Source organism: Varroa jacobsoni, unplaced genomic scaffold (assembly GCF_002532875.2).
Source record: "Varroa jacobsoni isolate VJ856 unplaced genomic scaffold, vjacob_1.0 scaffold_1306, whole genome shotgun sequence".
Taxonomy (NCBI): domain Eukaryota; kingdom Metazoa; phylum Arthropoda; class Arachnida; order Mesostigmata; family Varroidae; genus Varroa; species Varroa jacobsoni.
In genome coordinates, this window is record NW_019214208.1 from 65,804 (window position 1) to 77,834 (window position 12,031).

Below are 12,031 nucleotides of genomic sequence, written 5' to 3' on the forward strand. Positions count from 1 at the left end.
ATATGATATAATAGTTTTTCTTGAGCGAAGTTAAAATTGGAATTTCGTTCAGAATGTGAATTTTATGAATGTTCTTCGTAGATATTACATGTTGGGGTATAATATTTTATTCTACTTAAGGGTGTTACCCGCACGTTGCTAAGCAACCCAACAGAATACGATCGCAATTTCTAAATACGTCACTTCAGCCATTATTCGATAATAGCATAGATTATTTATACCGATTGTTCGGATCGTTTTTCCTTCGAAACTTCTGAATAATACGGATAAAGAATACCAGGGCCCAAACAAGCATATTTCATGTACGTAAAAAATAGTTTGTGGGTCAATAACTGTGTCGATTCCCCGATGGATGTTGATGCCCATTACGGCTTTTGTTTATGAGACAATTTCATCTTAGTTTGATCTCCGTTTTTTGTCCGCTGCTAATCCCCCGTATTCGTGTCGCGTAAATAGGACGTTCTCCTGAATATTCTGGAAGCCGTTTACTGGCAGGCCAAGCACTCTCGCTGTAGTCGCTAAATACTTTGTACATGAATCTTGTTTCGTATCGATAGAGCGTCAAGATGTTTGCCATCACGCGCCAAGAAAGCGCTGAAATGAAGAGTCGGAACGTGTCCTGACGACACACTCAGCAGGGTGCAACGTACATTCAGCAGACAACGAACACTTCAGCTCAGATGTGTCCGATTTATTGTTCTGTCGTAACTATTTTGTCTCTCCGCAATATAGATAAAATAGTGCAATGTAACGGTGAATCGAACGGCCAACCTGCTGAGACGGGGACGCCTTCCTTAACAGCGAATATAATGACGCTTCGGGGCGTGAGTGATTGATTCAGAAGTGCTTCTTTCTACACCAGGACGTTACGAATTGCAATGACACGCACTGGGCACCGGTAATTAGTCAGACTGGCGGGCTGTTTGTTATAACGAGCATGCGTTCATCCGCTACTTCCGCTACCAGACTAAAACCAGTTCCTTTTGTAATAGATCAAGGAGCTCGTAAGGGCAAAGAATAGTGTGTCGTTTTGAAATTTTGAAACAAAGTCATCTCTTTTCTAATTTCCGTACTATAGACGAACGCCTTACTTAGATTATTAGCTCCTGGGGTGACCCGAAATCGGCGGCGTACAGCATCGTAAATGACTATGCGACTGCAGAAGGGACAAGCTTTAGCAGAGCACAACGAAAAGTCCGCGACATAAAGGGAACAATGCAGACTTCAAAGTTAATTACTGCCGCACAAAAGTGAGTGATTCTTCGGTTTCAATCAGGCGTTAGTGAAGATATTCTAAATGAGTAGGATGTCACGGATTGTTTACGAAGATCTTACGTACATCTTATGGGTCATAAAAGCCAAACAGATGCTCTTTGCGTGTTTTTTGTTAATGAACTCTCCGAAGAATGAAGCAGCAGGTCATTTCCGATTTTTCTCTAAGAAATTTTTCATCATCGATTCAACTATCAACCGCAAAAATCATCGTTGGCTTGCTCGCTATTTGAAGCATGAGCCTGTGATGGGTAGAAGCAAATTTTCGGCCGAAGCTCATGTCTTCAACGCATCAATGAGGACATTATCAACATCCTCAAGCAGGATGGTGTATTAGCTTACACAGGCTTATTAATGAAGCGTTGGCTGCTTGAGAACACCAGCTTGTTCTGGGATTGGCAGATACAGCCGCCGAAATGCCCAGATTTTAACCCGTTATGTTATTATGTATAGAGCATTATTATGTGAGACCCCAATAAGTCTCGACATATATATATATATATATATATATATATATATGCAGGGCCTCCCGCCGGCAGTTAGGCGCCGTGTAGTAGATAATCACGCGGAGTTCAGTCCATGCGTATGCCCACCATTGCGCTCAATAGTTATCGCAATCCTCAACGTTTATACGCATTTACCTGCCAATAAAATCGCCGCCGCAGTTATGTAAGCGTTCTCCAAGCGTCATTTGGTTTCCCTTGGCTGACAATCAAGTTTTTGTATTATATTTCCGATTGTTCAGGGACATTTGCAACGACTTGCACGAACTCTACTATCAATGGTTTGAACTATCAGGCATAGGAGTCCCTTCAGTTGAAACAGATGCGGATTTTATCACCCGTAAGTGATAAAATTTCCTTCTACGATACTTCGCATGACTAGATGAGCTACTGGTTATGCAATAGCAATGTGTTTGATTACGAGATTTAAGGGCATGCTGTTGTTGTTAGTACAACAACACTGGATTATGAACGTAGACTAAGAAGCTGTCCGGCTTGGCCCGTATTTAGTGCGTGGGCAACTTTTGTAGACTAATGCACAATGATTGTTACGCGGCAGAGCAAGGAACCGTTTTGCTGAATAATTCTACGATTGAAGTCGGTTGGTGCAACAGGGGGATTATTAAATTATTTAGTATTAAATTAAATTAAGTAACACGAAGAAAATATAAGATGCACCCGTTTACTGTGTACTGATCGTAGAAATAAAGTCTATTCCTGTAAAAAAAGGCCGGCATATTATGTCTTAATAAAAAGTACCATTCTTTATACACATACATAAAACGGTACCCCCCCCCTCTCTCTCTCTCTCTCTCTCTATATATATATATATATATATATATATATATAGTAGACTTTCATAATAGGATTTCCGATGAGAAATAAACGAGGGTTATCTTTGCCAGCTGGCACTGCTGAGTACCACAGATAGTGTCTATTGTACAGACAATTATACTGACAGGAGAAGAAATACACTTTATATAATAGAACTCTTTTATTCTACTTGAGCAAAGTAAATTTTTAACTGGCCGATTCTTTGAAATGCTCCATTGCATATTTTTTCTTGGAGCATGGTAATTAAGTGCAACATTAGATTGCAGTTGTGATTACGTGATCATCAAATAAATTTTTGATTCATAATAATCCCTTTCAGCACCAACAGAAAACCCAAAACGCGCTCCGGGAAATTGCCTACGAATTACTTACGACGGAACGAACCTATGTCGCAATTTTGACGTTGCTGGACCAAGTAGGTGGTTTGCGCTCTTTGTTCACCAAGACTAACGTTCCGGTTTGATGAGGCTGCGTCGCGAGATACAAGCCGTTTTATGACAAACAAAAATTTTATATCTAAAATGTAACACAATTTACAGAAACAGACGTTAATTCGAAACGTTCAAAGAGTACATTTATCCTTGAAATCTACTATAATTTCTATTAGAAAAGAAATTTACTCGTTCATTCTTGCATCTGTTTGTAGGTATTCCATTTTCGTGTCGATCAAGAGAATCGAGCAACACCGATGTTTTCGCAAGAGGTCATCACCCAAATGTTCTCCAATCTGAAGTCGCTTTACAAGCTCCACAATGATTTTGTCCTACCAAAACTCGAGGAACGCCTTCAGAATTGGTTTGTATAAATACTTTAATAAGATCATAGAGCAATGAACAATAAACTCAAATAGATTCAAGACCCTTTTGGCGTCTCAACCGGCGCTCATACCTAATTGTCTGTCTTAGGTCCTTCTTCTATCTTCAAACGACTGCCTTCATATGGCGCCGTTCTTTAAACTCTATTGTATTATTTTTCTATGGTACTTGGCCTAATGTTTTGTTGCCCAAACTGTGAGTCTCGTCTTTCGGCCTTCCGTTAATAACCAGGCCGCATGACCACGTAGCCTCCACCGCACACGTTTAGCCCGTAACCTAGGAAGACGTGAGCTGTGTACAGGTTCTCGGCCTATCGTTCGCGCTTCAGACGCTTATCAGAAGCCCGAACGGTGTCTGATTGGATCGCGCTCTGTGTATACCACAGCTCTCTTAGCGACCAAAGCCTCTCTTTAGAAGTAGGAGAAGTTCAATCAGCAAAGAACCTGCTATCACTCTTGTTCGCCATCTTGTGACTTCGATTTCAATTTTACCGCGCACGCGTTTGATTTCCCACCATCTAGGCAGGCAAAAGGGGCTTCGCAGTCCTACCGCCCCGCTTTTGGTAACGACTTCGTTCTTTGTGATTCCGCTCAAAATCAGCAGAAACCCTGCGGGCTGCTGATGTTGAGATTGAACTCAATTGTCACTAATGACAGTATATTTGCGGTGGTGAAAGGCCATTATATGAGAGGCTTTGCTTAGTGACGGCACCTTAAAATAACTCATTATAAACATCGTTGCAAGTTTTACTATTAACGGTCAATATTTACGGGGCGTAGAGCTGCAGTTCCGCAAGATTTGAGCTTTTCAAATACTACTCGGTAGACACATGTATTTATTCAATTTTTTTGAAATTTAATTCTGCACACATTGAAAATTTAAGGCCTGCAGGGCCATTATCACTAGAATAGTAATTGAATAAATGCCACCGACGTTCGATTCCTAACATATAGAAATAGTAGAGCAGACTTCAGTGGGAGGCCAATTATGGAACGTAGTAGCCACTTTGAGCTAGGCCAAGCAGTTCCTACTTTGTTTATGTTTTGTCTTCTTTCGCTCGCCAGACAAATCCGGCAAAGGATTTCTCTAGCAAAAATTAATATTTTTTCCACACCAAACGATAGGCTCTTGCGTAGTCCAATTTGCAACATCCAAAACAAATCAAACTTGGAACCAATAGGAAAAGGCTGATTATTTACTGGTAGTGTATGGTGTTTCAATAATTATAGTTAGTTAAATGCGCTCGATAATTTTCACACCTATGATATACATTCGTTACTTTCATTTATCCGGTACAGGGAACTAAGGCAAGGCATCGGAGATCTCATGCGCGAATTGGCGCCTTTCCTTAAAATGTACACAGAGTATGTCAAGAACTATGATACAGCCATGCACCTAATTGCTACGTGGTACCAGAAACAGCCTCGGTTCGCAGCCATCATGGATTATGTACATGTATGTCCTAGATCGTTATTTACCCTCACACGTTCGATGCTGATAGATGTCTCAATGAATCTATTCAATTTTCAATAAAAAAAAAGATCAGCCAAAATTTGAGGCAGGCACAAATGCTCACGGTGTTTTTTAAATCTGTCGTTTCTATTGTCGTCTTGTTTCGCTATCATCTCGTTGCCCCTGTAGAGTTTACCGGAGTGCGGTAAGTTGCAGGTATCACACCATATGCTCACACCGGTCCAACGTATTCCGCGCTACGAGCTGCTGCTCAAAGAGTACCTCAAAAAGCTGCCCGAAGACTCTCCCGATAGAGACAACACGCAAAGTAAGCTATTTCATTTCCCGGATTTGAAATTCGATGAAAGAATAGTTACTACTGATGTTGGTAGCATGATAATAATGTGTACATTTCGCATTTATGGCCGCTATAATCATAGGCGACAATGCGAAATATCTACAATGTAGCGACCTGAACATATCGATCTATAGTCTAAAGGGTATCTGGGTGGGCTCATTGATTAAATGTTGTTTCGTCAATATACCGTTTCTTTGCGGCAGAGGCTCTAGAACTGGTGTCAACAGCAGCTCAACATGCTAATGAGGCGATGAAAAAAATCCATAAGTTTAAGAAATTGTTAGAGATCCAAGATCTCGTTGGAGGGGTCATGGACCTGGTGAGCCCCTCTAGGGAGCTCTTGAAAGAGGGACGCGTAACGAAGATCTCCGCTCGTAGTGGGGATACACAGGAGCGACATCTGTTTGTCGTAAGTACTAGGCACTGTTACAGCACTTATCTATTTGTATGTATAGAGCAATCGATAACGTATCATGATCAGGTAGTAACGAAATAGAGGTCGGTGTCACATAAAGTGGAATAAAATTTCACTTAAAATTGTTGTCGGAAGTTAAGTACAGAGCCCTAGGTCATGTTCGATTATCAATTATACTTTTAGTAGTACAGGGCGGAGCAAAGATCTCTCAGCAGTTCGACAAGAAGCTATTTAATGACCTGACGTTTTTCATTGGACTTTTTCGTTCTTATTTTTCTTTTTAATAATTTTTTAATCTCTTGCTAGGTTGGTAGGTGTAAGATGAAGATGCTCAAACGGTCAAGTGCCTCCTTCAAATTGACAAAAGACTTTTGCCTTACCCGGTTTTTAATAGATCGGTTTCTTAGCGACGATGTACCTCTAATTAAAAAAAAAAAAGAATATGAATAGCTCGTAACAGTAAAATTACGCTGTATATTGGTGAAATGGTTAAGTTTATTTCGCAAAAATAGTCGTTTGTGTGTAAACTGTGGCGGCGTTTACAATATTATTCTCTATGAAATCAGTCACCTTAGAAAAACATAAGCTTTAAAACCCTGCGAATAAGTCTATTCTAAAGTTTATGGATTGTTCAAGACTTTAGAATGCAAAATATACGTACTAAGCACGTGAGATTCTCTGTCTCATAGACTCACTAAACAGTGATACTTCCTTCATAGATACTGTAAATACTGAGAGCTAGCCCGTAAATAATGCTATTACAACCTATACGTACGGTATTGTGTTCTACAAATGTGACTATTTTAATTAATCATATAATTCTTCTGGGTAGTTAGAAAAAAAACATGCCAGTTTCTATAAAGCTTTCATCCGTAACTATTCAAGGAAATTAGATGTCTCATAGGTAGACGCCAGATATACAGAAAGAGGCAAACATCTATTAACAGGTTTTTATATGTTGCGTTTTTAATATAGTGCAAATGTAAAAAGGACTCGAACAGTCAAGAGACTTTTGTCCTAATCAATATGAAGTAGGCGATAATATTTGATCTATTGGTTACATCTTGTACTTCATACTGGTAGCCTAATAACCTTTTACGTATGTATATGTCGTTCGTGGTCAACATACTAACACTAATGGGCTAGCTTTTCGACTCTTTCTGCTTTCATATATTGGCGACTGCCATGTTGTATCTGTTGTTGTATGTTCGTGCGTGGGGCTTATCGCTAACGATGGTCGTGGGACGCGGGTTTCAGTTCAACGACTTAGTACTGCTATGTAGTCAACGGCTGATTTCGCAGCGTGTGGGAGCTGGTCCCCCATTGCGGGTTCGTGCCCGACTTGACATGGACGGCTTAATCGTCGAAGAGGGTGATAATCTCGAAACGCCTAACACGTTTTACATTCGAAACACCGGACGCAGCATCGAACTGTGCACAACGTAAGTGTCATGTAAAAAAGCTGTTGTCTCGTAATGTTTCTCATATGTGTCTAATTAACACTTTTTCACATAATTAAATTAAATAATATCTTTATCTTAATGAAAGCCTGGCAAGTGTAAACGGGAATGAGTGGCACATGGAACAGGTAAGTGTGTAGCACATAGAAGCCGGGCAAAAAAAAACCTAACCTCACTCATAGCACTCGCAGGATCATGAAAACAGTGTAATAAATACTTTATAACCGGTTATGAGAAATCATATTCGATTGATGTATACCGTATTGCCGTCCCTACAAATACCCAATTAGCTATTTCACTGTTGTCCACAGAGCAAGAACGTTCCTGTAAAAAGTAAATATTTTTTAGGTTGCCCAGCGCTAATCATCGTGTTTATGTGATTACGTCCTTTTTTCGACAGTAACTCGGGCGAAAAACTCGAATGGATGCAAGTTCTGGCTAAGGCGGTGCACGACCTGGCGCAGAAAAAAAGTTCCCTCAAGGTGCACAGAGATAATTCACCTAATGGAAATGGCTTATCCTTACAGGAGGGTGACTTATCACAACAACAGCTTTCAAATGATCAGTGTGACAGTATGAAGGTACTAACACCGTATCTAACCATGGCTAATAGAGCATAGTCTGAGAGCAAATAATACCGGCACAATGGACCAGCGCTCGTGCTTCCTTAGATTTAAATAAGCTAAACTCCACGGTAGGCGTGTCTATACTACTTGAATAACAGTCCCTGTTCAGAGTTGAATCCATATTGCTTCCATCTTACTGATGCCTGGTAATCGAGTTCAATAACGCTTCGAAACGCATTGTAGAGCCTGAGCTTCCTGTAGCTACGTAGCACCATCGTACAACTGCCTCGTGATAGGTACTTTGGCTAATATCATCTGTTAGGCTGTGATTTACTGTAAACACACGTTTGGTAGGGTGCGTGAATACTGAAGCCAGCTAACCCTGTTTTTTGGGGCTTATATAGTGCTATTTACTGACCATGTTAGTCAGCTAGTGTTATGCTAAAGAAAAATCCTTGTTTCTTCGATTAAACAACATATACATTCGTTAAAACTTACGATCCTTCCCTAGTTTTTTGACTTTTTTTTTTTTTTTTTTTTTAGAGCATAAAAGACGACTGCTCTGGAAAGGGGCGCAATCTGAATTGACTGATAGTGTTTTTGAGTGGGCTCAACTTGAAAGACGTTTAGCACCCGAATGCTGTTGTGTCCCGAGTTGGCTTTCAGATAACCTTCGACGTGAACAAATCTTCGGAATTACCTCATTTTTCGGAAAAGCCACCGCCGCCAAAATATTGTTTCAAGGCTCTAGAAACTTATAGTACAGATTAAAAGATTTGCTCACTGTTAACTAAACATGAAGCTACTCATTAGTTCAAAAAGTTTTGAATTAAATGACCGCCTATATAATGAATAGTTTGAAAATAATTTAACTTATTCAACTACAAAAAACATTTCAGAGTCCCATGGCAAGCCTCGATCTTGGCCGGTCAGCTCCCCGACTAGTTCGAAGTGACCAGGTTAGTCATTGTATGAACTGTGCGACGCCATTTTCCACCTTCGGCCGATGGAAACACCATTGCCACGCCTGTGGAATTGTAAGTTAATCGAACATCTCAACGTATCAATTCACTCTAGCTAAGACACATTTAGATTATGTTTGAATGAGCCTCTTCAGCAAAGAGTGCCCTTTATTTTTCTACCACTTGAATATATATTCTTTTCACTGATTCGTACCGCTCCTTTTAATCCCCCCTGTCACGCGACTAGAGAGAAGCTGAGTTTATTTTTTTACTTGCTGTTCGCTGTGTTTAGGTGGCATGTCGCAAATGTCTATCTCAGAAAATGCGCTTGGCGTATGATGCCTCTCGTCTGCTGCGTGTCTGTGACCGGTGTCATCAGCTGCTCGTGCAAAGCGCCGGAGTAGATCAGCAAGATGTCCAATCAGCTAGCAACGATACCGATGAAAACAGCGATCAGTGCAACATTCGTTCACTGCCGGAATCGCCCGTAAGTAGCAACGATAGGTCAGCAGTGTCAAAATGACTCATAGTTAAAACGGGTAGTACAGTTCGTTCGAAATCCGAGGCAAAGAAAACACGGTCTGTGTGATCCGGTCCCGGATTCGATAAGTTTGTAAATCTTATATTGCGCGGTGAGTACCAGGTACATCGCAGTCAGTGGTGGCGGCTGTGCGTCACGCATCACCAAAATACGCAGGGAAAGAAATTCATACTGGAGGTATTCCGTGTGATGTAATAGAGTGTTTGCCTGTTGGGGATACCTAGTGGTGAGGTGGGGCCTAGGTTTGAAACCGTTCGTAAACAGACACGTGTTTCGTGCTAGCGCTAGAAATGGTGGACCGTCGACTCTTTATTGCTGCCAAGCTGTGAAGTAAAAATGTCTATATAAGATGCCAACAAAATTGCACGCTCAAATTGGATCATCTTCCAGATGTAAGGAATAGACACTATTCTCTGACATGATATGGATGAACGAAAGCTCAACAAACGTGAGAATGGCAACATTTCATTTAACAGTATAAAGTTAAACGGTAGTTTCGGACAGAAAGGCCCGGAACATTCTATTACAGTGCAACGTACTTGTGCGTACGTTTTCCAATAATGAAATCAATTATCATTATCGATCGTAATTAGTAATAAACATTATAGGATACTGAATATGAAGTACAACAGTTTTCAGCGCGTGATATCATTATCAATCAGAGGCGCAATTTAAACTAACTAATGTTGATTTTAGATTTTACCGCATGCGGACAAGGCCGTTATGTGCGGTCCACTCCGGTTAAGGACAAATGGCCGATCAACTTGGTCGAAAAGATGGTTTGCGTTACAGCCCGATTTTGTTCTCTACTCATACAAAAATCAGGAGGTCAGTATTTGATTTTATAGCCTTTTTACATGAGTACTCTCTTCTAATACGGTTATTCCTCAAGCAAGTTGTCTTAGTGTTGTGTATGCACCGCAAGAGTTAATACATCGGTAGCTACAGATATAACATAATAGTAATTGGTAATAATATCATTTCGTTAATATTAGTTAACCCTGATGGTAATTTTTGTTGTAGTAATTTTCGAGATCTTCAAAAATGGCGTTATAGAAACAAAGTTTCACTGTTTTCCTGTACGTGCTTCCTTTTTATATTGTGAGGTATAGCACTTCAAAAATTGTTAAATCTCCAAAGATCGCGCGTTGATTTATCATTGAGTCTCCTATGTGCTTTACTTTAATACCAACCGGTTTGTTGCTTACACAATTTCATGTCATTTGAATTAATTATACATGAATATATTAATTATGTTAGATAGATCTATGCTTTTGGTAATGCCAATAATTGTGTTAACACTATTTCTTTTCTGCGAAATTTGTGGCATTCTGTCTTTCACTCTATTACTTCTTTCATAGGACAAATTGCCGCTAACATCGACGCCTGTTCCAGGCTTTCTAGTGTCCCTCCTAGAAAAAGGTGACGCAGTGGATCCGAAAACGCCACACGCGTTTAAATTGTTCCACGTCAAGAAGACCTATTACTTCCAAGCGGCCGATAGTGATGAGCAGCGAAAGTAAGTCATCTTCTTAAGGTTCAGTTATGAAATTATCGATTATGATTCTGTGAACTCCGTTAGAAAAATGGATTGATTTGACCTTTGACCTAAAAAATTAAAGTTCTCTGTTCTCTCAACCTGCGACTATCAATAATAATCATGTATTGCGTGGTCGATAATAAGAGAAAAAATTATGTTTCTCTATGTTAAGGTTAGGATATAATAATTGTTTATAATTTTGCAGGTGGACTAGTGCACTGGATCAGGCCTCACGCGCCGAAGACTTAGTCTAGTACCAAAGGAATCCTATCGGCAGCATAAGATGTATAATAAGGCGTATATTTGAAGTACGAAGCGTTCAGCCGTGGCGAAACGGATGGCAGCCATCGAGAGGCGTTTTTTCGCTCCGTATGCTTCTGCTATAGGCATCAGACACCCATTTTGTCCTCAACTAGACTACACACAATAACTGCTTCTCCGCTGGATTTACCCGCCAGCTCTGATTCAGTCAGCTCGATAAATAAAAAGCGAACAGTAGCCGCCTTCATCATGATGACTTTATGCAACAATGCTGAGAAGGCCCTACGATAGATATAACGACAGCTTAATTAGTAATATTTTTTGTTCAAAAAGGTTGTCGCCTATCCAATGATAAGGAGAAAAGTCAAAGTGCGTGAATATGTGGAACATCAATGAAAACCGGCAGGCTCGCCTGTATATTGATGCTAGAACGACAAGGGAGTCGCCAAGAAACGCTTGTTGTTTAACTTACATTAATCACACAAAAATGATCCGTCAGCGATCTACCCGCCAATTCCTATTGCGATGATTCATCAAATGTTGTTTATTTTTTTTTTGACAGATTTGCTAATACTTAATATATTGTCTCTTAATCTCAAACGGAGGGCTTTTTGTCGTTCGGTTAATTATTTCAGTCGAGAAAAATATGCCTTAGTGTCAATGCGTCTTTCTATGAATTCGTTATTTCGCCAAGCCTTCCAGAACCTAGTTCGGTTCGATTGTACTTAACTCAAACACTCCCATTTAATTTCGGCCATCAATAATTACAAACGTGGCTTGTACCACCACAACAAATACTTAGCTAGAATGACAGTTACTTTTACTTCAACAGCTCGTTTGTTTTTATCACCATTTTCTTACTAGAGTGCTATGAAAGTGATGGTTATAGCTCCTGTCGCGGATAAACAACTGATATAAAAAAAAAGCACAGAATCAAGCATTACAAACAAAGCATACCAGCCTTGTCCGTTTTAGCAGAACGATAATCAACTGCGTGATTTGAAGACTTTTGAGCGTTGAATTGGCAGAAAATCCTTGTTTTGGCTTTCAAG

At 40.1% G+C, this 12,031-nt stretch overlaps 1 protein-coding gene across 4 annotated transcripts in view; it reads left to right on the top strand.

Moving 5' to 3' along the window:
* The window catches only part of LOC111268654 (uncharacterized), a 48,319-nt gene extending 36,347 nt beyond the window's left edge, over positions 1-11,972 (top strand). For 3 of the 4 annotated variants that reach the window (XM_022847769.2, XM_022847771.1, XM_022847770.2), the window contains exons 8-19: positions 2,929-3,024; positions 3,256-3,404; positions 4,723-4,879; positions 5,066-5,204; positions 5,438-5,643; positions 6,907-7,091; positions 7,510-7,690; positions 8,575-8,712; positions 8,930-9,124; positions 9,875-10,006; positions 10,540-10,697; positions 10,924-11,972. In XM_022847769.2, the coding sequence (XP_022703504.1) occupies positions 2,929-3,024; positions 3,256-3,404; positions 4,723-4,879; positions 5,066-5,204; positions 5,438-5,643; positions 6,907-7,091; positions 7,510-7,690; positions 8,575-8,712; positions 8,930-9,124; positions 9,875-10,006; positions 10,540-10,697; positions 10,924-10,972 (1,785 nt within the window). In that variant the 3' untranslated portion in view covers positions 10,973-11,972. The remainder of the gene's footprint in view (positions 1-2,928; positions 3,025-3,255; positions 3,405-4,722; positions 4,880-5,065; positions 5,205-5,437; positions 5,644-6,906; positions 7,092-7,509; positions 7,691-8,574; positions 8,713-8,929; positions 9,125-9,874; positions 10,007-10,539; positions 10,698-10,923) is intronic. The other variant, XM_086971760.1, reaches the window with a different exon arrangement.
* Positions 11,973-12,031: the final 59 nt, after the last annotated feature.